The sequence below is a fragment of the Leopardus geoffroyi genome, chromosome A1 (genome assembly GCF_018350155.1).
Source record: "Leopardus geoffroyi isolate Oge1 chromosome A1, O.geoffroyi_Oge1_pat1.0, whole genome shotgun sequence".
Taxonomy (NCBI): domain Eukaryota; kingdom Metazoa; phylum Chordata; class Mammalia; order Carnivora; family Felidae; genus Leopardus; species Leopardus geoffroyi.
Window position 1 is genome coordinate 4,414,001 of NC_059326.1, and position 27,879 is coordinate 4,441,879.

Sequence of the window (27,879 nt, forward strand, 5' to 3'; positions counted from 1 at the left end):
AGCCTATCTCGGTGTCAGCAGGACATGACCTGCCATCAAAATGTAAGACAGATCACCCTACTTCTCTGCTCAAACCCCCAAATGACTTCCCATCTCACTCGAGGAAAAGCCCTGAACACAGCTCCTCCTTGCGTCTGCCTCCACCTCTTCCCGCTCCCCTCGCTCACTCCACTCGCCACTTTGCCCTTTTTGCTTCTCCTCAGATGTGTCCAGCTACCTAGGTTCCTCTGCCCTTGCCGTGCCTCCATCTGGAACTTTCTTCCCCTAAGAGCCACAGGCTTATTCCTGCACCTCCTTCAAGTCTATGCTCATTTGCCCCGCTCCCAGCCCTGTCAGCTCTGTTTAAAATCCACACACGTTCACATTCCTTAACCCCTTCCCCATCCAGTTTTCTCTACAGCTTGTATTAACTAATAAAATACTGTTCTTTACCTATTTATGTCGGTCTTATCTCCCTTACAGAAATATAAACTGCTCCAGAGCAGGAATTTCCATCTGTGTTACACACTGATTTATTTCTAGGGCCTACAATAATATCTGACACATCGTGGGCACTCGGTAAATACTTGTCAAATCGATGGCTGATGACAGAGAACGAAGACGATGCCTTTTATGCATCTGTTTGGTCTCAAACAGCCTACAAAGACCATACACTTAGGGCATGGGTTTAGGGTTCAGCCCTGACACTTTTTGGCACAATAACTAACCCTGGGTTCCTATCCTATAAAGTGGATACGAACATCTACCTCACAGGGCTGTGGAGGCACTGGATAATGGCCCAGAGTAAGCATCGTACTATTATCACAGCTGACTCTTGAACAACACGGGTTTGAACAGTGCGGATGCACTTACACATGGATAGTTTTCAACAGATACAGGATAGGACTATAGACGTGCTTTCTCTTACGATGTTCTTACTAACATTTTTCCTCCGGCTTACTTTATTATAATACAGTACGTAATACATATAACGTACCAAATACGGATGACAAACCGTTTGTCATTGGTAAGGCTTCCAGTTGACAGGGGGCTGTCAGTAGTTAAGTTTTGGGGAGTCAAAAGTTACATGTGGATTTTCAACTATGAGGGGGTGGGGGGTGTCAGCACCCCTGCACTGTTCAAGGGTCAACCATACCTAAAATAATAATAATAAAACATCCTAACAATCTGGTGACCACAACGACCACAGAAAAACACAAATTGTCGTACCATCTATTTAGGAGCTAAATGGGGTGTAACAAATTGTTCAGAGACAAGGGCGTCTAAGGGAAGTGAAAAGTGAAAAGGCTTTGTGAAAGAGGGGGGTTTGGGGCTGAACACTGAAAACCGTATAGGATTTGAACAGACAGACTGGGACGGGGGAGCTGTTCCCCATGCAGGGAACGACATGAGCAGAGGGGGGAGTGAGATGTGCCTATGGCTTCGCAGAGAGCCTCGAAGGGTCAAGGGAGACGGCTGCTTGCAAAAGAAATGGCCATTTTTAAGAACACTCTGGAGAAGACAGGAACATACTAGAGAGAGAAGGGATACGCACGGAAGGAATAAAGACAGAACAGAATCAACGATGTGATCTTCTGCCCACACAGAGTTCATTTCCAGCGTTCCCTCTCAACCCGTGAAGGGCACGTCTGCCCAGATGCTCAACCGGAAACCAAGGGCAGCCGGCACACCGTGTCCTCCTCCCTCTCAACCCACCACCAAGTCTTGGAGGTTCCAGCTCCGACAGGTATCTTGAACTGAACAGTTCCAGCATCACTGCTCCCAGGGTAGCATCCAGCTACCCTGCTCCTGACCCTGTGCGAACTATCACGGCAATTTAATTTGCCTTTGAACAAACCTACCACATACGCTTATGTTTGTACTACCGTGTAACGTTTCCTTTATATACCATAAATCATAAAGAGCTCAGCAGAGCACAAGGCAAGACTTTCACAAACCCCAGGATGCTTCTTCCCACCTTCCCATCCAGCACTCTTCTCTCTGAAAAGGAGGTTCATATACCCACATGCTTTTATAGTCCTAGCCTATATTCAACCTTGTCTTCAGCAGATACATTGATCTTTCCCCTCCTCTCATCCTAATCCTAACCGACGTGGTTGGGTTGAACACAGAAACCGGCTGACTTAAAATGAACAGAATTTAAATTAGCATCAGTGAAAATTTAAGTATGACTTCACTCTCGACGTGCACAAGAAATAAACTACCTCGGTTGGAGAGAATATATTTCCAATTACTGGCTCTATTTAAAGGTCAGGTCTATCTAAATAGGCAGAAAATCTCAATAAACGGGGCTCTGAGGATATTAAAAAGAGAAAGCTAATTTAGAGCCACGTAAAATAGAAGCTGAGTTTTGTGAAAATCCTGTTTTAAAACGCTGTGTAAACGAGCTTACCTGGACTTTGGGCTATCGTTCCTTGGAGGGCTCTGTGGGAGTACGTGGAGTACCCCACTAACTTTGCCAGCAGGTCTCTGTTGCTGAGCAATTCCTCCAAACATCTCAACTGACCAGCATTGGGATAAAGAAAAATTTTATAAGCGGCTTCTCGCACCTACATTTAAAATGTAAACGGTAGAAGGTATAATCAGTACCATGACACGGAGGGAGGCCCACGCAATAAAAATACAGGCTAACTCTCACCCCCTCTGTTCTACAGGTGATCACTACTTTAAAATAAAGTAAGGGATGGGCCACCTGGGTGGCTCAGTCAGTTAAGCGTCCGACTTCGGCTCAGGTCATGATCTCATGGCTCGTGAGTTCAAGCCCTGAGTCGGGCTCTGTGCTGACAGCTCGGAGCTGGGAGCCTGCTTTGGATTCTGTATCTCCCTCTCTCTCTCTCTGCCCCTCCCCAACTTGTACTCACGTGCGCTCTCTCTCTCTCGCTCAAAAATAAACATTAAACAAAAATAATAAATAAGGGTTTACACAGAGTGAATAAAGCTTTTAGATTCAGAAACTAGCATGGGGTGTAAACACATACTTGACTGGAGTTCTCGGTCATGGGGTCTGGGGGGACATACCCAACCATACCCAATTTTACCCAACACACGTGCTATAAAGCACCTTTAACCAGGTAAAGACTACAGGCAGTAAGAACGTGGGTAGTCTAGAATGTAATTGTTATATATTTCTTTATCGTACTTTAAAAATGAGGAGTTCTTGGGGCCCCTGGGTGGCTCAGTCGGTTGAGCGTCTGACTTCGGCTCAGGTCATGATCTCACAGCTCGTGAGTTCCAGCCCCGCGTCGGGCTCTGTACTGACAGCTCAGAGCCTGGAGCCTGCTTCTGCTTCTGTGTCTCCCTCTCTCTCTGCCCCCAACCCACTTGCATTCTGTCTCTGTCTCTCTCAAAAATAAACAAACATTTAGGAAAAAAAATTTTTTTAATAAAAAAAAATTTAAATGAGGAGTTCTTTATGAGATGAATAATTAAACCATTTTCATATTCAAAGCATTTACAGAACTAATAATCCCACAGTCCAATTTTAGGGCTTAGTAACACTCAGGCATTTTTAAAGGTATAATTACATTATCACTGAATTTTGGGTTCAAACGGTAGCAAACACAGATGAGACCTAGACTATAAAGTGAGGGGAATACACATACCAAGTCATCTGGAGATTCTGCGTGTAGACCATCAACTATCACGTGATTTCCAGCGACTACAAAGTTTTGATGAATGTGTTCTGGCAAGAGATGCTTCTCAATCTTGTTGGGAAAGTTAGTTCCCATGAGAAATGTATTACTCAAATCCAAGATTTTAACATTCAGGTCCACTGCTCTCTTACGCTACATGCGGAGGGAGTAAAAGTTATTTAAAGGCATTTAAAGTAGTATTTCACAACTGACTTAACAGACCATCTATTAAGACAGTAAAGCAACATATTGAATAAGATACTAAATACATTAAATGAAATGAATATTGAGTATGTTGCTTGTGCCATAAATATATAATAATATACTACAAACTATGTGAATTCTATTTTTGATACGTATTTAATACCTTAACAAAATGATTATCCTGTGGTTTTTATAGTGTTTCTATGCTTAATATTTACGTACGTTCTAGAGTTCTGTTATGCCTAGGTTATATAATCTTTGAAATTAACAACATAGGGAGGTACACAATCCTTCCCTATCCCCCCAAAAACCTCTTAGTTAAGCGAATCAGAGAATAGCAGGTAGTTGAATCTAATCAATATGATACTTATAAGTGTTTGTGGGCTAAAAAGAGTATTTGAAGGACACATTTGAAAACATCCTCGATCCTAAAAGATTAGACAGAAAGGTCAAAGGGAAGGAAAGGAATTACTGTAAGTCTTCACAAGAGCGTAACGAGCATGCAGAGGGGGCAACACGTTAGCAGTTCTGCCTCTGCACACACTTGATTAGCTAGAGAAGGCCAGCAGGGGTGGGGGGGGGGGGGGCAGAGCCAGACGGAGCCTGCAGGGCCGACTGTATCTTCCGGCTCCGTGCCTGGCACCCGTCAGCCCGCCGAGCCCCTGACCATGATAGTGGATGGTGTTGGCACACCTATGTGGGTTTTTTCTTGCGGTCACACCTTGAGGATATACAATCCCCTAAGAAAGCATGTATTAGCCGAGGGGTGACACAGATGTTTTGAATGAAACCTATCTACAGTGCACATAATCAGCCAGCTCTACTGGAGGACGAGGATGAATTTGCAGTTATTGTTACTAGGAAACTAGACGGGCATCTGGACCTGTGAAAGGCTTTGGGTGAAATCAGATGCACGTCTTTCTGGGAAGGGGGTCAGTGGCTCTCAGCACATTCTGAACTGTACTATGACCCAAAAACATGGTTAAGCAGCACTAATTTTTTTTTTAAAGGTATATAAGAGGGGCGCCTGGGTGGCTCAATTGGTCGGGCTTCCAACTTCGGCTCAGGTCGTGATCTCGCGGCTTGTGAGTTCGAGCCCCGCGTCGGGCTCTGTGCTGACAGCTCAGGGCCTGGAGCCTGCTTCGGGTTCTGTGTCTCCCTCTTTCTCTCTACCCCTCTCCCACTCATGCTCTGTCTCTCTCTTCTCAAAAATAAATAAAAACATTTAAAACAATTTTTTAAAAAAAGGTATTTTAGATGCTGATGTACACTTGGTAAGATGCTGGGGAAAAAATTAAGTATATGTTAATAACCAAAAATTCTACAATATAGAAAATTCAAACTTCGTGGGAAAACTGAGTTTTCAGATACTTCAAGGTCTTTATTAGTGCAGATTTCCTGTTGCCTATTTTGTTTCTACTATGACCATTTATCACCACCTAATGGTAATCATTAGAATAACCCAAAAAGGCAAAAGATGGAGAATAGCACTACAGTTCCAAAATGTTCCACAAAACCTTGACTATGAAAAAATAAAGTGATAAGATTATTTCAAAGAATTTACCACCTGTTAAAGTCCCCCTGGAATTAAAAACTGGGTTTCCTTCCTGCCCTCACCAACTTTCTAGGCATAGCATTTCATCATTCTGGGATAAAGATGCAGTATTCGTGCTTCTAAGAATTCTATGAGATTGTTGTGCTAAGTTATCAAATGATTGCTAAAAAATATGTACTTCCATTAATTTTAAACTTTTAAATTATATTCATGCGAGACCTTTACAATAAAATAAGAAATAACGTGGGAAGAATACAGAAAGAAATATACAGGCCTTTATAATCTGTACATTATGTTGGTGGGTTTCTTTCAAGATCTCTCTTTTAAAAAGGGTAACGTGTCTCTTCTTACCTGTGTTAGTGGCGCACTTTTGAGAACAGACAGAAATTATAAGAGAGGAGTTCAGCAGGTTTACTTGACTTGCATGTTTAATGCTCATGAGTTCCCAGGGAGTTACGTGCCGGGCGGGGGGCAGCTACCCTTGTAAGAACACTCAAGACGTAAAAGCAGCAAGTTCAATGCCGGCAAAACTGACCTTGACCTGACACCCAACGCTTCTGGGTAAAGTTTCAAACACATGGTTCCTGAAGAGTACATAAAATAATAAGACTGTTCACCTACTTTCTCTACTAGGAACGACAGTATTCTCCACTATCTTCCTTCTGAATATCAGACCTGATTAGTATTAGCTAGTATTATTATGATTCCCATACGGTCATTCAATATTTGCTGAGGCCAAAACTGGAAAAAAACATGACCCGTGTTCTTGGTCCTTGAGAAGCCTGTAATTCAGACAAGTAACGCACAGGAACCGCTTCGAGAAAAGGCAGGAAGAGGTAAATGCCATGTGCATGAAATACATAAAATGGGAGTTCAGATGAATACAAACTTTCATCTGGGGAACTGGTAAGAGCTTCGCAGACACGGTGGTCTGAGGATGAAGCCTGGGCGGGGGCTTGAGGCAGGCGGGCCGGGTGAGCAGGCAGCAGAAGGAGGATGGGGACCGCACACGAAAGTGGTCCAACGGTGTCACGAGTTACGGGGGAGCACAGGGAAGGCTGGGAAAGCACCGCCACGGACACTCTTCGTTATGTATTAGCTGCCATTGATACTTTTTCAATAGGCAATGGAGAGTGACTGAAAGGTTCTGGGCAGGGCGGTAAGGATCACACCAAGACTTTAAGGAAATCACTTCAGCGTTCACAGACAGGTCAGACTGACCAGCAGACAACCCGAGCCGGGTTGGCGAGCAGCCTCTGGAGTCCGAGCCTCCTGCAGCTACTGGCCCTGTGACCCTGGGTAGATCACAGAAACTCGAGGTGCCCCAGTCCCTCATCTACAAAACGGGAGCGACAGCAAGGGCCTCCGAGAGGCTATAAAGATGTGATGAAACACACATGCTTCAAACAGCAAATGCTTAATTATCAATTGCTTAACTATCAATTATAATGAGCGTCAGCAAGACCAGGACCTTTGGGACAGCCCAGAGTGGCAATAAGCTTCAAGGTGAGGTGTCGGGGGGGCGGGGGGGGGGGGGGGGGGGCGGGGACAGATGCAGAAGCTCTACAGAACAATCCGAGGATTCTGTCACGAATTACGGCATAAAAGTACTGGGAATAAAAAAACGCAAACTAACCCCCAATTTTTATTTGAGTGACTCAGAGAACAGTGGACTCATTATACCGAGAAGTGGTAATAAAGATCTGGCTTGAAGAGAGGCCGATTTTAAGCATCATGAATTTACAGTAGTGCCTGTCAGCCTCTCAAGACTGCTGGGAGGCATGTGTGGGCTCAGGGTTCGGTCAGGAGTCTCGTGCTGAGCCCTTAAACCCACATAAACACATCCACGTGTTTACAAGCGGCCCCAGCATTACTCAAACCCAGCACCAATCAAAATGATGTTACCTATTGTAGATGACACATCCCTCAAGACTGTGACCTCTACTTCCTAGAATACTCTGACGAACTACCCTCTATTAACAGGTAAGTGGATTTGTGTTCTATTTATTAGGAGAAACATACCTACAAAAAAAAAAAGCATAACCATAATAGACTGCAGGCAAGTAGGGAGATAACTGTGGAGCGGGCGGATTTTCAGGGGTGGTCAACTCACCCCCATTCTCCCAGCCCTCATACTGAAATGAGGCATTCAAGTTTCGTAGGATACTGCGTTCTAGAAAGAGAAGTGGCCAGGGCTAGAAAATCTGGATACTAAAGATGAGAACTTGAGCAGATCACTTTGTCCTATTTCCGGATCTGTGAAAGGAGAGGTGTGAACAATGCGTAAAGTCACTCCTGTCCCAGTAGACACCGTAGAACCGCTGCTTCCTGTTTCTGGAACAAAACCGTGTGGATCTGTCAAAGACGTGTGTAATGTGAACACGCGCACTCCTGTCACGTTCTTTTTTTTTTTTTTTTCAACGTTTATTTATTTTTGGGACAGAGAGAGACAGAGCATGAACGGGGGAGGGTCAGAGAGAGAGGGAGACACAGAATCGGAAACAGGCTCCAGGCTCCGAGCCATCAGCCCAGAGCCTGACGCAGGGCTCGAACTCACGGAATGCGAGATCGTGACCTGGCTGAAGTCGGACGCTTAACCGACTGCGCCACCCAGGCGCCCCTCCTGTCACGTTCTCAACAATGTTCCCTGTGCGTCCACTTCCAACCTCGACCTTCACAACTCTCAGCCTTCCTGCTCACGTGCCTCTTTCCCGATATTGCCCATCTAAATGCACATCTAAAACACCCCCAGTGTCTCGAGCAAGGTCTTAATTCCGAATCGTCACGGGTGGCAGACTTGCAGAGTCTGAGCACTACATTCAGACACAACTAATCGAAGTATCTCCGACACAAACACCCTAAGAGTTTTTATGACAAACGAATTTAAGCAACACACAAGGGCGACAGCAACAAAGAAACCAACTGGACGTTAGCAAAACAAGAGGAAAAACCAGAGGGGAAATATTCACCTTCTCTTTGTCTAGGTGGATTCCGCTGATTTCAAAATCAAACATAAACAGTTCAGCCACTCGCCTATAAACAAAACGAACCCAGGTTATAATGGGTAACAATAATTATTCACATAATCACTTTCTTGGTAAATAAATTGGACTTTTCAACCATACTCTGCAAAAGTCAGATGTATCAACACACACACACACACACACACACACACACACACACACTCTTTCTTTAAAACCAGGAGCTTAACATCTTAGCAGTCCAAACATCTAGCTGACGGACTGGGCTTTTAAGCTCTCCGATGGGTGATTTAGTATCATATACGTCATGCTAACTGTACGATAAGTCTTAAACTGACAATTTTAACTGACAAAGGAATGACAATTTCTCCAATGAGGCCAATTTATCTGCCATGTTTTTTGTTTGTTTGTTTGTTTGTTTGTTTTTTCTGGAAAAGATGGACATCTTTTTGACTGTCCACCGTCTTTCCTTCAAAAAACCACTTGCTGCATACTTTATGCAACCCACCAAATAACTACTTGCGGGCTATACACATGCTAAGTGCAAGTAGGTAAAACTCTACAATCCAGCATGTATATTTAACGGAACTACAGAGTATTATAGACTGCTTGTGGGTAAAGACGTGTGTGTTCCACAAGGCACGGGTCCCAGAAGGAAACCGATACTTTTTGAATGAATGAACACAAGGTTAAAGATACAACAAGTGTCCAGGGGCGCCTGGGTGGCGCAGTCGGTTGAGCGTCCGACTTCAGCCAGGTCACGATCTCGCGGTCCGTGAGTTCGAGCCCCGCGTCAGGCTCTGGGCTGATGGCTCAGAGCCTGGAGCCAGTTTCCGATTCTGTGTCTCCCTCTCTCTCTGCCCCTCACCCGTTCATGCTCTGTCTCTCTCTGTCCCAAAAATAAATAAACGTTGAAAAAAAAAAAAATTAAAAAAAAAAAAGATACAACAAGTGTCCTAACAAATACAAATGAAGAATCTGGAAACTTCTAAGAGAGACCATCAGAAACATCCTTCCACAGGTCAGCACTATGTGAACCATCAATCACCCTTCATTCCTGCATCGCTGTTAAAAGGCAGGTTCCTTACTTATCCACTCCCATCCACCTAGCGCTATATCTGCTAAGACTTGTGATGGAAGGTTCCCTCACCATTTCCAGAATTCATACTAGCATGCACCGTAGAAAGCAACATCTTTTTTCTTCGCATTTTTTTAAATATAATTTATCATCAAGTTGGCTAACATATAGCGCATACAGCATGCTTTTGGTTTTGGGGGTGGATTCCCATGATTCATCGCTTACATACAACACCCAGTGAGAGCAAGGTTTTTAATAATCATCAAATGCATCTGCAGACTTAAAAACATGCCCTAATTTTCCCCACCTTTCCTTGATGTAACAATTTCATCAGGACACTAAAAAGAACCGGAAACAATGGAGCAGAAGGTATCTTGAACCACATCTAAAGGAAGGGGTACCTTTTCATTAATTTTCTCCTGTAAATATTTTATCCTTAGAAGTCCATCTCTCCCTTTTTAGTTCTAAGCTAACTTGATGTTATTTACTTTCCCGTTAGATACCAAAGGAACCCAAATACTGAATTCATACATGTACTAATTGAGAGAAAATTTGGCGAGCTATGGAAACAGGACGAGTACACGCAGTTCTTCAAATCTACTTCAGTGGAAAACACGGTCCCTGATGTCCGGGAGATAAGGGTCTAATACCACTCGTAAGTAAATCTGACCGGTAGATACGTATCAGGGGATCAGGAAACGAGAGCGTTTCCGAAAGCACTTCTGCCAGTATTAGTAACCTGTAAGTAACAAATAATGCACGTCACTTCTTTATTAGCATGTGAAAATTACTCCTTAAGTGGTAGCTATTTATTTGGGTGGTGATGGGGAGGAGGACCAGAAGTGAGGCAATCACCCCAATTAACCCCTTCGTCCCTACACCACCAGCCTAGGCCAGGCTGCTGTAACCCTTGCCAGCCCTCCGGCCCTCCAGGACGACCTCTGTCAAGGTCAGCAGTCCTTAGTGTGATTAAACCGGCATCCCATGAATCACCCTATCCTCCGCTGCGAGGCCTCTGCAGGCTGTCCCCCACTACCAACCAAATCAGGTTCCTCTGCTGTAGGCTCCGGAGATATTTGTGATTTCCACTCAACAACCTTAATCCAAAAAAAAAAAAAAAAAAATCGTTGGGAGAACACAGAATCTTTGCAAAAGATTATGTTGGAGCCACGCGAGGGAGTCATGGATGCTTAAATATAATAAGCAGAGAGAACGAAACACAGCGGCAACCAGTGTTTTAAAAAGTCAATACATGTATTACGGAGCGTGAAAAATAGTTACGATTAGCTTTACATGTAGAAGCCTGTTCCTTATTCATAGACTACAAACCTGTGAACGTCACCATGATAATTACTTATTTATTTCAACTCCTTCCAAACCCCAATAATTAAAAACATGAAACAGAGTACACTTGGACAATTTTTCAAAGGCCTTCTGCACGAGGTTTTCAGTTTTTCTTCCAACCGGTAGCAGCCACTTGAACATTAAATTCTTTGATGCTGTGCCGGAAGCGGGGTTTCTTGGCTGATGGGACTTGTTTTCTTTTCTCTTTAATGCTGCTGCACGCTTGGAACCAATTTCAAGTGTAACACCTCTTTCTGTCAATAGTAATTTTTTTAACTATTTTTTTTCGGGAATTAAGTTATCCAAATATTTGATCTACTCTCCTGGCTTTCCCTCTTTAGAAAGGGTATACTTATCTTCCTGATTATTGCCCACTATACTTTGAATGGACAGAATTAACGTTCTTCTAAAAATTCTGAAAATTCAACAGACCACGTTAATAATTTAGGCACTCACCTTCTTTCTTAAATAATGTTAAGGGCTTCACTCGAGCCCCTAAAATATCCCCATTATCTCTATCTCACGGTGATCTCCCTTCCTGAACAGTCAACCTGAAAAACATTCCACTTTATCTTTTCTAGCAAAGGTATTTTCTGTTTGTTTTTATAAGACAAAAAAAGCAAAAAAAAAGATAACGGGGGTTGATAAATAGGGATGGAAATTTATTGTATAATGTAAGTTTATTACATTATATAATGTAGGTTTATTGTATAACAGCTTTACTGTAGAAATGTAGGAAAAAATTAAAATCGCTAATCTCAGCAAAGACAACCACTATTAAAGTTCTTATATTTCCCTCCAATCTACTTATGTTTTTAAGACGACGTGAGGGGCGCCTGGGTGGCGCAGTCGGTTAAGCGTCCGACTTCAGCCAGGTCACGATCTCGCGGTCCGTGAGTTCGAGCCCCGCGTCGGGCTCTGGGCTGACGGCTCAGAGCCTGGAGCCTGTTTCCGATTCTGTGTCTCCCTCTCTCTCTGCCCCTCCCCCGTTCATGCTGTGTCTCTCTCTGTCCCCAAAATAAATAAACGTTGAAAAAAAAAAATTAAAAAAAAAAGACGACGTGAAACTAACTACGATAAGGTTAGAGAAATTAGTACATAGTAGGTACTGGAAAAATGTTTGCTGAGTTTCCGAACAGACGTAAAGGGCACCGAATTCCTCACACTGGAACATCACTCGCCCTGGCTGTTGGGCTGGGTGAGCCAGTGGGGGACACCCAACAGGATGTCCGTCCCGAAATGCACAGGCAGAGGCAGTATCTTTGGTCTCATGAAGACACTGTCTCAGTGACAACGAACGTGTGGCTAACACCAACAAGAGAAGACCTTCCCTTGGCTTCTATCCAATTTACTCTCAGTATATTATACTCCTTGTTTTGAGTAAGTGGGAGCCAACTAACATGGACGTTTGTATCCTGCTTTTTCTTGTGAAATTGTACCACAAACACTGAACATTTCTTTAAATGCCATCAAAACCATGGCTTTTGACGTTCGTAATATTTGGTCCCACGAACTAAAAATATTTTCACTTTTCCCACTCTGTAATCTATGCTATGATAAAATTCCTTGCCACATAAATCTCTTTATCCTTTTCTTTATGATACCTTCCAAGAAACTGAGCAAAAAGGGATCCTCCATAACTATTTATCAACTGACACCTAACTAGAGGGGACCCATTATCCCAAACCATGAAAACACTATTCTTACTCTGCTTCTATTCTGTTAATTGACGGGCTCTCTGTTCTATCTTTCTTTAAGGATGGAAGGGTCTCATTCTTTGAATGGCTACTATGTGCAAGACACTGGCAAAGCATTTTACTTTCATTATGTCATTTAAACTTCATATGGGGCACCTGGGTGGCTCAGTCGGTTGAGCGTCCGACTTTGGCTCAGGTCACGATCTCACAGTTCTTGAGTTCGAGCCCCGCGTCGGGCTCTGTGCTGACAGCTCAGAGCCTGGAGCCTGTTTCGGATACTGTGTCTCTCTCTCTCTCTCTCTCTGTCTCTGCCCCTCCCCCACAACATGCTCGCTCTCTCTCTCTCTCAAAAATAAAGCATTAAAAAATTTTAAAGTAGAAACATAAAAAATAACATAAAAATCCCGTTGGCATTTTTAGGAACATCTAGAAATGCGGTATGCATCCTCTCAGAACAAGTCCTTTGTACCTAAAATGGTCCGCTATTCCACTACAATTTTTTATACATTAAATACAGAAAAGTCAATCTTTAGCAAAATCAGATACGAATAACCTGTGGTCGCTACTCAGTCAACACCAGCTGAGTATAAATGCAGCACAATGAGCAGGCATTCAGCCTCTCCTTGTTTTGCTAATGAAGACAGTATCAGGCTCAAGCCTAAAATCAGAGTGAAGACAAACTAGTCTGAGGGTACCACCAGCTTTCCCAGTATCCTCAGCATGAGAATTGATGAAGTGAAATAAGGTCAAACAACTATCTGCATACTAGGAATTCGGGGGAAATTAATGCCCCAAAGACAGCCTCATTGTGCAATTCGTATGGCACAGTTCTCATACATCAGATAAATAACAAAACCCCATTATCGACGGATCCCTGCAGAGCAGGGCTTCGTGGGGGCTCAGAAGCCCTGTGTGGAGACAGAAAGGAGAGAAGGAAGCAGGAGGAGAGAGAATCGGAGAGTGAAAAGAAGTAAACAACACAAACAGGTAAGAAAACGTATACCCTCTGAGCCACGAGATGAGTAATATATAGATGGCTTAATGACAAAGTTATAAAATTATTAATACGTACATAAATGTACGCAAAGAAACATGGTATCCAAGATCCTGTATCAAATATTTTGGGGGGCTGACCTAGAAATGTAGCTTTTTCAGTTCGGAATAATGAAGGTCATCTAAGGAACCAAAGGAAATCATTTCAAGGATCTTGACATCCCACCAGTCAATAAAATCAACCGGTTTCTATCTTCCAGTGGTATCGATGATGGAACTTCACGCATGAAGCTAAGTGTAATTCCCAACTGTTTAGAGGAATTCATTCCTTTGGTAAGCACCTACTACAGGCCAGGAACTGCTCTAGGAGCCGGGATTCAGCTCTGAACAAAACAGACCAGGTCCCTGCCCTCCCGGAGTTCCCCATCTAGGGTGGTGGAGAGATGTAAACAAATGAGCAAACAGAAATGCTGGAAAAGGTCAGGACTAAGAAGAGAACACAAGCAGAGGAGGAGGAGTGAAGGCCTAAAGAAAGTGCAGGAGTCGTGCAGACTCCGGGAAGAAATGTTCCAGACGGAGGGGGCTGCAGACGGAGGGGGGCTCCGGAGTGCGGAGACGTGGTGGGGGTGGGGGTGGGGGTGGGGGAGCCATCCGCTGGCCTCTGTGGTCACAACCATAAGGAACGCAAAGCAGTCAGTACCTGGTTTCCGGATCAAGGGAATCCACAAGTTTTTTGTCAGCTAGCAATTTTTGCAGACTTCGATATAATTCCACATTTGTGTTCAACCTAGAAAAATTACGGATGGAAAAAAAACCAATTAAATGACTTTCTCATACCTTGTTTTTAGCGTTACATTAAGAGAACTGTGTGACATCCTAGCATGCACGCGCCCAGAGACCAACGTTCTGGGGGTTGGTTTTGTCTCTTCGTTTGGAAGAGAGAGAGCGTCACCGCAGTTAGAACAGAAACGGGGAGTCCGTCAGGCGGGGATGTCAGGGTACTGAGGGTTCTGAAAGGTAAGAGGATGCATCTGAAGCCACAACCAGCAGCTGGAACCAGAAGAGCAGTCGGGAGGGAGGGGACGGGAGGAACGTAGCCGGCGATCTGAGCCCGCTGCCATTGAGAACTCATTCCGTTAGCAATAAGCCAATGGCCACTTCTCTTTTGGTCCTTTTAGTGAGAAAGGTGCGAGGATGGGAGGAAGGATGGGCACAAAGATTTTGCAGTTCCTGAGTGAAGAGCCTAGAACCTGGGTAACCTTTGCCCTCCTGGGCCAGAGTGGCAGGCCCACACCGCCGGGAGAGTTCAAGCACACGCCCTCGAGCTGCAACACCAACCCCACAGCTACTCTGTGACCTCGGGCAAGTTATTTGAATCCCCCAGCTTGTCCAACTTCAGGTCACCCTAAGGGTTAAATGACATGCTACGTGTAGAGCACACACTCCCCACCCTAGTGGACAAACACTAGCCTTGCCAGCCTGCCCTTGCCCCCCACCCCCACCAGCAGTTTTGCCCTCAGCCCGGGTCTCCATCCCACAGTCAGGTCCTGAGTCCTTCTTTCCCGGACACCAAAAAGTCCTGGCACTCTCGGGGCTAAACAGTGAACTGGTTTGGGATACGATCTGCTCCCTGCCTGGTAGGTCCTCTGGGAAGGACAAGGCGGTAAGAACCATCAGCCAGTCCGTACTCAGGAACCCGAGGTCCCCAGTCAGTGTGTAATCAAACACCTGCAGCTTTGTAGAAATTGAAGGGTTTCTGTTGCTGTGGTTCTCACCGGCCACCCCAGAGACGAGGGGACTGAGGCACTCACCGCCACTGGGAGAATGCTCGCCCAGAAGGGCAGGCATACCACGGCTCCTGCACCCGGGCATCACTCCCAGGAAACCGGGAGAAAACCGACGTGGGCGCCTATCTCCCCCAGGCCCGCTCACCCTACGGGCCACCGCGTGTCACAAGGACAGGTTTAGAGACAGCCCACAGTGTCCTCCCTTCAGAGGTTTGAGCCAACATCCCACGTGACGTTTTGTGTCCTAAGATCCTGCGATAAGGTCTCTAGCCTACAGCTGGCATCGACTCAAAAGAAAAACACCTCATCTCAGGCTTTTATTTCCGCTACTGGAAATAGATTCTTCGAGGATCAACGGAAGCAGTTAAGATAGGACTCGGTTAAGGGTGCCTGGGTGGCTCAGTCGGTTAGCATCTGACTCTTGATTTGGGCTCAGGCCGTGACCTCACGGTTGGTGAGTTTGAGTCCCACATCGGGGGGATTCACTTTCTCGCGCTCTCTCTCTCCCGCAAAATAAATATATGTTGAAAATACATGTTGAAAAACAAAAAAAATGTTGAAATACATATATATGTATATGTATATGTTGAAATATATGTTGAAAAACAAACAAAAAAAAGATACAGCTCAGCTAGACCAAAGGAGAAAAGCAGCCCTGGTGCTGAGAATGGAGAGCAGGGCGGAGAATGGAGTGAAGGCTGCGAGTTCGGCCTCCTGACCCGCCCTTCAGGCCCTCGGCAGGCCTCGGGCGGTGGCCAGAGTGTGGCACCGAAGGAAAGACTGGCGCACGTCTCCAGGATGAAGGCAGGACCTTGCCCGGATGCTCAGGACAACACTCGGCTCTCGGTCATGGCTCCCTTGTGGTCCCCCCGCAAAACTCGGAACCCACATCCGTTAGACCGGAAGCGCATCTGGACTCAGGCCCGATGCAGCATTCAATCAAGGTGGCTCAGGCGGGCACCCTGGCAGCTCCGACTCGTTTCTTGGGACTTCTCCCTGGACGGGGCGTGCTCTCTCCCAAGGAGCCCCCCGGTGCCGCCCCCGCCCCGTGCCGTCTGGAGTCGGTAGGGACCGGCTTCGTCTCTTTCAACTTGCCACGGTGAGCAGCAGTGGCGACAGGAGATCACAGGCACTGTCCCCAGCAGAGCTGGTGACGCTCCGCGGGGCACAAGCAGCAGGTCCCCGTCCAAGCCGGGAGGCCACCGAGCCGCGGTGCTCTCTCGCGCGGGACGCTGTGCGGCGGCGGCGGCGCGTCGGGCGCCGAAGAGCTTTCGGTACCGCGCGGCCCCCCTTGGGGGTGGTTTTCGCCAGCGCTGCCGAGCCCTCGGGACCGGCCCAAGGCCTTTCGAGGCCCTTCGGGGTCACCCGAGCCCGCTCCGTCACAGCCCCGGCCCGCCTCGGCCCTCCGGGCTGGCTTTCTGACCGCCCTAGACCCTCCCCGACCCGGAGCTGGGGGCCTGCAGGGCTGCAGGCGTCGAGACACGGAGAGGCTCTGACTTAACGTGGCGACGACGGTCACCAGGGCAGCGGAGCTTCGCTCTGTGCCTCACGCCACCGCGGTGTGAGCCCGCCTTCCGCGCAGCAAACCCGAGGCAAATCACGTGACCGCCTCGCTGGCAGGGAAGCCAAGCGACCGAACGAACGGGGCCACGCCGCCCGCCCCCGTCCCGCCCCCACCACCCAGGGCAGCGCAGGCCGTCCCCTACCCTGCGGGCGGGGGGCAAGCCCGACGGACAAACGTCCGATAGCGCAAATCCGCAAATCCACAAAGCCGCGTCGCCGAGACGCAACGGAGGCGGGGAGGGGGGGACAGAACCTACTTTTCAACCGCGGTGCCGATGCTGGTACAGGCTTCCTCCGCCGCCTCTCGGAACGCGGGCTCGGGGTGGGCGATTTTCACAAAATCGGCCTAATGAGGAAGAAAGACAAAACCGAGAGGGGGTGTGATGGAAGGCTCTCCTCCGAGATCAGAGGGCGGCAGGGAAACCCTCCGCCGTCGAGTCAGCCCCTTGGCTCCGACCTCCGCGTTGCCATTACCGAGCTGTTCCTACACTAGTCGGGCGAAGCGGCCTCTTTCTCAACGTGTTGTGAGTCCCCGGGATCCAGTGGGGATGGTTCCAGAGAAAATACGTTCACTGGCCTCATTTTAGGAAAGCCGTTCTCCTTCAAACGTAAACGCCAAGTAAATTCTCCCTAATTCTATAGTTCAAAAGAAGCAGAATTTGATTTCAAATACTCTACAACTTTCTGGCTAAGATCGTTTACGGTGAGCCTCTCACATGTTAACCTGGCTGCAGAGAACAGCTCTTACAAGCTTTTCCTTTTTTGTTGTTTTAATTGACACACAGCACAGTTTCAAGGCTGATTTAACTACATTCTAGCCTTTGTGCAGAAAACAAAGGCACATTCTCTCTTTACAGGCCTTTTAATAAAAATGGATTCCTACTCTTAGCTCCCGTGACTCACACTCACCAGGGCCTGCAGCAGCTGCTACGCTGACCTCAGCATTTAACGGAGCTACACTTCTACTTTTTTAATGAAATCATGTAAAGTTAGACTTTAGTTTTCATGTTAATTGCAGTATACTTCAAAAGAAAAACGCAAGGGAACTACAAAATATCACCGATGTTCCTCGTTCTCTGAGAAAAGAACATGTATGACTATAATACGAAATAAAATCACCACAAGGTCAAAGGTCCTAATTTTATTATTAGTTTTCAATGTAAAAACATTTAAATCCATAGTTATACATCTGATGTAACAATGAGATAACATTAGTACCTGAAAAATTAGCTATGTAGAATCTACAATTTGTACAAATTACTAATCTGCACATCGCAGAATTTACAATCAATATTAATTTCAAGATACTGGCATACATTTTAAAATTCATCTGTAATACTGATGAGGAAAACAATACTGTTACATAGGAAATGTATTAAAAAAAAAGAAAAAGAAAGCGAATGTCCATTTGCTGGCAAATCGTAGTTTATAAAATCCTTGCCCTATTATGGTATTGATCCTACTGGCAGATAAAACCTTAAAACTTCAAAAGGAAGAAGGTTCGAGGCACCTGGGTGGCTCAGTCTGTTAAGCGTCCGACTTGCTTTCGGCTCAGGTTATGATCTCACGGTTCATAAGTTTGAGCCCCACATCAGGCTCTGGGCTGACAGCACGGAGCCTGCTTGGGATTCCCTCTCTCTCCCTCTCTCTACCCCTTCTTCATGCTCTCTCTCTCAAAAATAAACATTTAAAAAAGAAAAGGCAGAAGGTTCTTTGACTTTTTTACTCAAAGATTTCCACATACAAGTCATATTTAAAACTTTTTAAATGCGATACTACTATACCTCATAATCATAAAAAACTTTAAAAATAGGACAAGCTACGGGGCAGAGAGTTAAGATCTCTCAGCGAGGGGCAAAAGCAAAACTGCGGGGGGGAAAAAAATCCTAGACCACCACTTAATTAAAATGCAGGCTAAGACAACAAATACACCACCAACGAAGACATAAAGCCAGTACTCGATTGCACATAAGTGAAATTCCCTGACAACTATGTCCCTTTGCAGATGCCATCGGCACAATTACATGGAGGAGGTGTGAGGGGTCCTCGGGCAGTGAGTGCCTCTCCCTTCTCCTCCTCCACCCAAAGCATTCGCAGGGCAAACCGAGACCCTATAAAACCGAGAAGTGACTTCCAAACATGCCAAAAACAAGGATGGGCAGGTGTTACGCTGGGTGAAAGAGGTCATTTTCAAAGGACAAGTGAGTCCACTTATCTGGCATTTTAAAAGAGGCCAACTGCGGGAGGGAGAACAGGTGGGTAGTTGCCAGAGGTAAGAGGGGAGGCCTGGGCAGGACTATACAGGGGCCTTTGGGGGGTGATGACATGGTTATGTACCCGAACTGTGGCGGTGGCTACGTGAATACGTGAGTTAAAATTCACAGAACTACACCAGCCCCAGAAAGAAGCCAATTTTGCCAAATGACAATTTTAAAAATAAATCCTTTCTAAAAAGCTAAGTGACACTCCAACCTCTCCAGGTAAGGGAGACCTATTCGTCTGACCTAAGCAGCCAGCCAGCCAGCCAGCAGGAGGTTCAGAACAGCGGGTTAAGGGCGTGAGTTCTACAGCCAGAATGCCTGGACTGTGAGCCCAGCCCCACCACCTACTGGAGAGTGACCTTGGGCACATCACTTAACCTGTTACTGCCTTTCTTTCCTCAACTGAAAATGCTAAGAAGGTTAGTTCAGTTAGTCCAGGTAAACCTCTTACCAGGGCCTGGTGCCTCATAAGATCTCAAAAAAAAAGCTGACATCGGAACATCAGCTCCCTGAGGCCAGAGACCGTGAGCGTCACGAGCCGCATTCCCAGGGCCTAGAACAGAGCCTGGCACATGGTGGGGGCTCGACACTGAACGAATGTGAAGGGAAGGCAATATATAGTCTAACACGAAGTAGACAGGCTCAGGAGGGTTCAGTTTTGGATCACGTGCACCACTCTAACGACGTGACTACTGAAGACGTGGCTCTTTAGGGCAGATACACGTGTGCCTTCTATCTCGGCAACGGGCTTCTCAGCGAAGAGACCGAGGTATATGTCTGTTTCAACTTCAAAATGCGAAAAAAGGAAGCCACTAATACAATCAGTTTCGTATCCAAATCTTAGTTTTCACCGGAAAAGACATTTCTGAAAAGGTTGATAAAAACTGGCTTTTCATAGGATTAATTTTACTGTCATGAGCAGGTAAATGTCCTCTTAAAATTCTCGTAGAAGTTTTTATGAGGAATCTTTGCCATACGAGTAATCATTGTTTGATTATACATCACGTGCTATTTTCGTAACTACACGTATTAAGGTACAAGTTCTACATGTCACCCTTTCCTCTACATTTTTCCCTTCCTAATGACTTTCTCCCATGAGAACAAGTCAGCTCTCACGTGGTTCAGATGCTGTCAGCATACATGTTGCCAAAGCGAGCACCAGATGCTTTTAACTTTATAGTCCTAGCATTAAACCTAATAAACTTAGCTTAAACGTTACCAGCTTGACACCCAGGTAGTTTCCAGGCTCACACCAAGCGTCTTACCAAGTCGGCCACCCTGCACAAGGAATCAGAGAGCTCGTCGAAAATGAGCACGGTCTGGGGCCCAGGCGCCACGGAACACACACGCTCCACAAGCAAGTCTGCCTTCCTCAAGGCATTTTCTTGGGCGACCCGAAATCCTTCTGGGGCGCTGAGCTCAGGAACTCCAAAAAGACCCTGCAATCCAGAGAACAGTTCCCATTTGTCACTAAAAACACGATTTTTCGGTGTTAAGTGTAAGTCCTTTTCTCAGAGAGGACATCTCGGTTTTCACTGGTGTATCACATAATACCATGTTGACGTTTCCCACGTCATTCCATAGATTAAACGACACCTGTTTTAAGAATGTGAATGTTTTTTCATTTTTAATTATTTCATACAAAACAAAAATAGAACGACACAGGTTCAACACCCAGCTCAGCCACTACTACAGACCCTACCTCATAAAGTAGTTACAGGGATTAAATGAGATGATACGTGTTTTTAAAGCATTTCAACACTGCCTGGCACGCAGGAAGCCATTTAATAGATATCAGCTGTAATCCCCATTAGCCGTATGACCCCGGTTGGCCTAGTTCTCTCTCCTCCTGGGTCTAAGTTTCTCATTAAGCACGATGGGGATGACAGTACATATCTGACAGCATGGATACAGGTATGCCAGATTAGAAAGTATATGTCAAGTCTTCTGGGGACGCTGCTGGCCATTGGGTCCAGTCCAGTACCTAGAACCAAGTACTCCACAACTCAAGATAGAGAGGATGAGTTGAGCACACAGATACTTCAGGAAGATTTAATAAGCATGTTAAAACCAACTCATTGGCTGAAAGCAGCAAATTTTATACTTTCCGAAAGCATTTCAGCATCTTGGTAAGGACAAAGATCACTAATCCAATGGGAATGACCATCCTTTTCTACCAGTTCAAACACACTCGTTCCAGCACTCAGGAAGGCAGGATAGAAAACACAAAGCATTTACTATGCATTTACTGCACGCCAAGAGGAGAATTCTGTACCTCATACAGGTTCCCTCATTTAAATCACATAATCCTAGGGCAGGAACCATCATTCTTCTTTCACACATAAGAAACACACTTAAAGAAGCCAAAAAAAAAAAAAAAAAAAAAAAAAAGGTTTGAGGTCATTAATTGTGGGAAAGACGGAACTTGAGCCTGCTTCGTACATCTCCAAAGCCCACACTCTTTCCATACTTCTGTATTGCAATTTATCTGTTTGAAAGTCTCTCCTGAGAAGGCAAAATCCTAGAGGGAGGAACCGCTTTCATCATTTTAACCAGCTGCCCAGCATTAGTGCCTACCACATGGGCAAACTCGTGGACGAGACAAATTAACAGACCAGCGCTTAGCTCTGTAGTTTAACTTTGCAGATGACTAATATGTTGATTCTGGAAAACAGCAAGAGGTAAAATTTTCAGGACCGATAAGGCCTACCTTTTCTGCAAGAAGGGATGCGTGAAATTAACCTCTCTCCAAACTGATTAAATAATGAAAAAAATAAAAGACAGTTGCGGGCAGAGCAGAATCAGGACCAAAACCAAATCAGATTCTCTACACTGATTTAATTTGATTCAAGTACAGACTATTTTTCATTTCCCAGCACACCTCTCCACACTGCTCTTGGGAATTCTAAACCTCAGGCTACTAGTTATGGAAATGATAAAAAAAAGAACTACATAAACCTGTGTGGTTTTGTGTTGTTCTCTTGTTTAATCAAAAACCAATTCAGGTACCTGAAAATCTAATGTCAGTATCTAAACTTGTGATCTACAAAAAAACAAAAAAAAAAACAAAACAAAATAAAGCTAAAATTAGTTCTATTTCATCCACCCAAAACCAAACTTACTTTTTTCATCTTTCTACTCAATACCTATACGTGGTTGTTCTCCTCTCACCAAGTATGTTAAGACCTTATTCTGGTATTTACCCCTATGGAAGTTGGCCAATTTCATACAAAAATATTTTTAAAACAGTCAAAGCTAATGGCAGAGATCAAATAAGAAAACACTCAAATCAGTAAGCTCACTGTTAACGGTATCCTAGGCTCTTCTAAGAAAGGCAATGGTACAGATAATGAAGAAATTTAAAAGGCAAACATAAAAGTAACAACCTGAGGAGGGTAAAATCCACAAATGTAAAGTACGACAGGAATAGAAGCGTAAATCCCTTTCAAGCGTGCCTTCCTTTCACCTTTAACTCAGGCATTCGGTAAATATTGACTGCCTACGTAACGCCAGACACCTGCTGCGTGTGTGGACGTAGCAATAAACAGGAACCAAAGAATTCCGTCAGTGATTTCCCGGGGGAAGAAATCAACGTGATCAACGCCATCGCATTATAGGAAATTAGACGGCTCTCAACAGTTTTTGTGTTTTATAACAAGAGCCCAAAGCTTTGGAAAAAATTTAAGCCGGCATTTCGAGCATCGCCGGCATTAGTAATTACACGGAAACTTGACGCCGCCCGTGAGCTGCAGGGCCAGGCGCCAAGGCACCAGGGTTGGGTTGGGGCAAAAGCGCACTTCAGCTGGGGTTGGTCCCAGTGTGAGGCGAGGGCGGGACCCGGCAGGCGGGATTCACCGCCACCGCCAAAATGAACTATTTTAAGTGCACGTGGAGCGAGGGCTCACACGAGGCAGGTCCCAGGACCCACATTCTGGGGGGCAGGACCCCTAAAGGCCGCCCCGCCCCCCTTACACCAGCCCCTCAAAGAGGAGGTGACGGGCAAGGTCACCGAGAGCGCACACGACACCCTACTGTACAAAGCGGGTTCGCTGCCCGGCTCCTCCCAGACCCAAAAGACCCGGCCCGGATCCCTGCTGGGCCACGCGTGGGGTACGAGGGGAGCCCCCTCCCGCGCCGCTCACCCGGCGCTCGCCGAACAGGTCCAGGCGGCGGCCCTGGGGCTTGACATTGAAGGCGGCGCCCACCGGGGACCAGCTGGTGCTGACCCCTCGGGCGCGGATCCTGGCTCCGAGGCCCCTCGAGCCCGCTCGCCCGGGCCATAGAGGCGCCGCCCGGCTGCCGAGCCCGCCCAGCTTCCCGGCGCACAGCATCTGGAGCCCAGAGCAGCCCCTTCCCCCGCCGCGAGACCCCGCCCCTGCACCGCAGCTCCCGCCGGGAGCACGCGCACCGCGTTTCCAAGGCAGCGGGCCACGCCGCACCACGTGACGCCAGCGCTTCCGGGTCGGGGCTCCAGGCCCTCAGAACGTGAGCACGTCGGAGTCCCGCGAGCAAGAGCGTCGCTCCGCCGCCTTCACGGCGGACGCCGCGGTCTTGCGCCCCCGTGTGTCTGGAGTAAAGAACGGCCCAGGTTTGCGCTTCCCTCCCACGTGACTCGAGCGTGGCGGGCAAAGTCTAGCTGCGGGGTGAATTCTTCCAGGAGGGGCAGCGAACGCTCGGCGACCGCCGCCTGAGTGCCTTCCCCGACGTGACAGCACCGGTGACGCTCGTCGACTCTATCGGCCTCCACCCTAAACGATGGTCGAAATTAAATCTACGGTATGACTGCACCGCATGGTTGTGTGGAACCGAGTAAATTTACTGCCAGTGAGTCTCCACTCAGATTTTGGCTGGTAAAATTGTTACGATAATTAATCTACAGTGTACATTTGCAGAGGGAGGATTTCGCTGCACTTCACTCAGCCATAGGGGAATGAGAGGATTTGGGGGCGGGAGGCAGAAAGGAAACTGCGACTTGGGGCTTAGGATGGGGAGTGTGGGAAAGGGCTGGGGGCCCTGGACAGCCTTGGCCTCCCCTAAATGAACGGAAATCACACGACAGGCGGAGTCGGGCCGGGTTCTTGTCCAGGGCGGGAAGCTTACCCTTGGTAAACTTCAACGCCCTCGTCTGCAGAAAGGGAATCGGGCCAGGTGCCTGCCTCCTGTACCTTCCAGAAGTGCGTGCAGATTACGTGAATGAGTTCACAGCGAGGTGTCTTTCTTTCGAGAGGCTTCTGTAGGTGGAGGGAGAAAAATGTCACGGTTGGGGAAGGGTCCGAGGGGAGGGGAGGCTGCCAACGGCACCCTCACATTTCGCCTGGCTTCCTCCCTGCAGACACCTGCCGGTCCCTGGTCTATTTCAGGGTCGAGCGGGGCTGCAGAGTGGCGGATGCACGTGGGACGGGCCCCTTGACAACTGACGCTTCTGCAGAAGTGAAGCCGGGGGTGCGGGTGTGAGAAGAGGCCCACCTAGGAAAGCGAGCAAGAGGGGAGGGCTGGCTACCGCCGCCTCCAGCCAGCGCCCCGAAATACGAAACACAGGGCCTCAATTTTATGCAGGAACTGGATGCCGACTGATTCGTTAAATCGGTGAGCGCACAGGGCATCGACGGCGGTGGCGAGCTAAAAGGAGGATTCCTGTGACTTGTGCAGAGGAACAAGAGCCCGAGTGGACCTTTTGGTTCCGGGGCAACCCACAGGCACATTTTTCTGAAACCGCTTTATTTGAAGTCGTTCCAGAGCTTTATCTCCCCTGAATGTTTGGGCTTGCAGTAAAACTCTGTTCACTTGAGCATTGCCTGTTGGGTTTGATCAGTCCTAAGAGCCTTCTGGAAAGGCCCAGAAAGCCAGAAGGTGAAGCCAGGAGTGAGTGGTACGTGCGTCCTATAGATCGCTTCTAATCCCCCTTCCTCCCTTCGCCTGGGGGGTAAAAAAAAAAAAAAAAAAAAAATTAGTTTCAAATGGAGTTTGTTTTCAGTTTAGCCTGGCAGGGAGAAAAGGCCCAGTTAATCGTGGTACATAACAATTAAAATTTAGCTAAGACAAGCAGTGTAGCGAACCTATACGATTCTTTACAACTTAACTATAAACTGTATTTCATTATGCATATACGGTAAGTTGTGATTTCATTTTCTCCTGACTTTTAATCAAAGACTTCAAATGATTTAAAATCCCCAAATTCCTAACTCTGTGTTAATATCTCATTATTGGCAACCGGTGGCTCTTAGGGCAGCCTACCCCATGTGGCCGACCTAATGGCCATATAGCAGGCCCTTACAAAGATGTCAAATGTGTTGTGTAAAAAAGAAAATTCATCAGTATATTACCAATATATTTGACAAAAAAATAAATAAATAAATAATAAAAAATATATATATATATATATTTGACAAAAATGCTTTTTCATTTTTTTCTTAAAAAGGTGCTTCAAACCTGAGAGCCTTCCTTTAGCCCAGAATGATTTTCCTAAGGATCCCTAACCATTGTAATGCAACATTTAAGCCTCAGAGTGTCCTGGGGTGGGGGTGGGGGTGGGGGGTGGGGGTGGTGACAGCTTGTCCCAAATTAACCAAGTGTCTTGTGTCTCAGAGAGCCTGGCATCGTTCGACTGTTCAGACCTGCAGCCCAGATTCACAGACAGCCAGTGAAAAATAATCACAAATGGCGGAGTACATGCGCCCCACCCCTGCCACTCCAGCTTTATCTTTTGAAATCCTTTAAACTATGTTTTACATCCTATCTTCCATATTTCATCAAAAAAAAAAAAAAAGAATTTTATAAAAGATTGTATCCCATGTGTGGTCATAAATGTATTTTTTTCCTTATGTCTATCTCAGCGTATAAAGTTGGGTTCCTGAATAAGTCAGCACAGGTCGCCTCCCGATTCAGCCCTAACAAAACCAGACTTTGGGGAGAAACCACTTAGATTACTACAATTGAAAAAAGCCAGAGAGGGGATCCTGGGCTCAGTCAGTTGAGTGTCCAATTTCAGCTCAGGTCATGATCTGACGGTTCGTGAGTTTGAGCCCCACATCGGGCCCACGGCTGTCAGCCCAGAGCTCGCTTGGAATCCCCTGTCCTCCCCTCTCTCTGCCCCTCCCCTGCTTGCTCTCTCTCTCTCTCTCTCTCTCAAAGATAAACATTAAAAAAGCCAAAGAATAAGGACACTCTGGCTCAATAAATAAAGTGATCAGTCCCGCTGTAGCTGAGGGGAAGGAGGACAGCCAGGTGGGTACAGGGGCCACAGTGCAAAACTGAAAGAGACACTCACAGTCAGGGTCAAGTGCATGCAGCATCAGCACCTGAAGGTGAGCCCCTCCTTCGATTCTGCACCCCGGGCCCCTCACTTGCTTCACCCCAGTCCTGGCTCTGTTCTAGAAGAAATAAGTTAAGGAAGGCCAATCAAATACCTATAAACAGAAGTTATTTCTGTACATTTCCCAGATTTTCCATAAGCACCGAGCAGTTTTTCAACCCTTCATTTTTACAGACTGCTGCCTGCTTGTAATGATCATTTAGAAAAAGCCCCACTTTCCCCAGGGAATGAAGACGTCGTCCCAAGTGTGTTGACTTGGAGCATGGATAGAATGGCCCTAAGTCCCAATTTCTAGTGGCCCATCCTGTCAGATAAACTGGTCCCAGGCTGCGATTTGGGAAATAGCGTGGCTTGAAAGTGCACTGAACTTCCATCCTTTTGCTCCTTTCTCAGTTGTTCTCAAACTCATGGAAAAGTATACGAGGGGCGCCTGGGTGGCTCAAGTCGGTCAAGCGTCCGACTTCGGCTCAGGTCATGATCTCAGGGTTCGTGAGTTGGAGCCCCGTGCCGGGCTCTCTGCCGTCAGCGTGGACCGTGCTTCAGATCCTGTCTCCCTGTCTCTGCCCCTCCCCTGCTCGCACCTTCTCTCTCAAAATAAACAAATAAACTTAAAAAAAGTATATTGAGTTAACTGAGGGCTATGTAATACTTGCAGAATATTAGAGGCTTGGGACCGCGTAAAATGATTTCAGTCAACCACTGCTGTACCCATAGGACACTGGAGCACAGAGGAGCTGAATGACGTACCCACTGCAGGTTCCTTGGTCAAGGCGGGAACGACAGCCTGTACGTCTCAATTCTTCGTCTTGGGCTTTTTCCGCTATAATCACGCTGCCCCCCTCCTTAGGTCATAGACTCCTCAACGTTCTTTTAGACACAAGCCGTGGTGACAATGGCACTAACAACAAAAGACCTGCGTCAGACTGGTTGAAACAGAGAATCCGGTGGCTCACACAGCAACCTAGTCCAGAGGTATCTCTGCCTTCAGGGACAGCTGGCTTTCGGGGTCTTAACAATGTCATCAGAACTGGCTCATCTCCAGCCCTGTTTGGCTTTGTTTTCAGGCTCTACAGATGAGCTAAATGGCTGCCAAGTAAAGTCCTGACGTCGCCTGAAGATCTTGCCCTTCCCCCCACCCCCCCAACAGGCCTTGCAAAGTTGCAGATTGCATGCCATTGGGCCTGATGGGATCGGGCACCATTTTGGAAATAGTCACCGTGGCCAGAAGGTACTATTCTTACTAAATAGGCCTGAATCCCATGTCTACCCAGAGTGTAGAGTCTACACCCTTTGAAAGACTTGTCTGAGGGTACACATCAGGACCAGACAAGAGGGAGGCAGAGGGTGCCCATCTGAACAAGAATAGCCACTGTGGCCTAAAACGCAACTTTCTCCTTACCTCGTTTTCTTAGTAAATTCACCTGCATCCTCCGCTTTCCACTGTAGCTGTTTAGTGTCTCTGTCCAGGAACC

At 46.6% G+C, this 27,879-nt stretch overlaps 1 protein-coding gene and 1 long non-coding RNA gene across 7 annotated transcripts in view; one reads left to right on the top strand and one right to left on the bottom strand.

Moving 5' to 3' along the window:
- Positions 1-23,572, bottom strand: part of LOC123586716 (mitochondrial intermediate peptidase) — a 194,979-nt gene extending 171,407 nt beyond the window's left edge. For all 6 annotated transcript variants that reach the window (XR_006706993.1, XM_045456167.1, XM_045456338.1 and 3 more), the window contains exons 1-7: positions 23,238-23,572; positions 20,361-20,534; positions 17,092-17,180; positions 14,185-14,271; positions 8,361-8,424; positions 3,603-3,785; positions 2,393-2,549 (exon numbers count right to left, since the gene is read on the bottom strand). Coding sequence is in view for 5 of the 6 variants with exons in the window: in XM_045456167.1 (XP_045312123.1) it covers positions 2,393-2,549; positions 3,603-3,785; positions 8,361-8,424; positions 14,185-14,271; positions 17,092-17,180; positions 20,361-20,534; positions 23,238-23,426 (943 nt within the window). In the remaining variant the exon portion in view is untranslated. The remainder of the gene's footprint in view (positions 1-2,392; positions 2,550-3,602; positions 3,786-8,360; positions 8,425-14,184; positions 14,272-17,091; positions 17,181-20,360; positions 20,535-23,237) is intronic.
- Positions 23,573-26,960: 3,388 nt separating this feature from the next.
- On the top strand, positions 26,961-27,844 carry LOC123587441. The gene is made up of 2 exons (XR_006707325.1): positions 26,961-27,379; positions 27,472-27,844. It is a non-coding gene; the product is annotated as an uncharacterized LOC123587441 (long non-coding RNA).
- Positions 27,845-27,879: the final 35 nt, after the last annotated feature.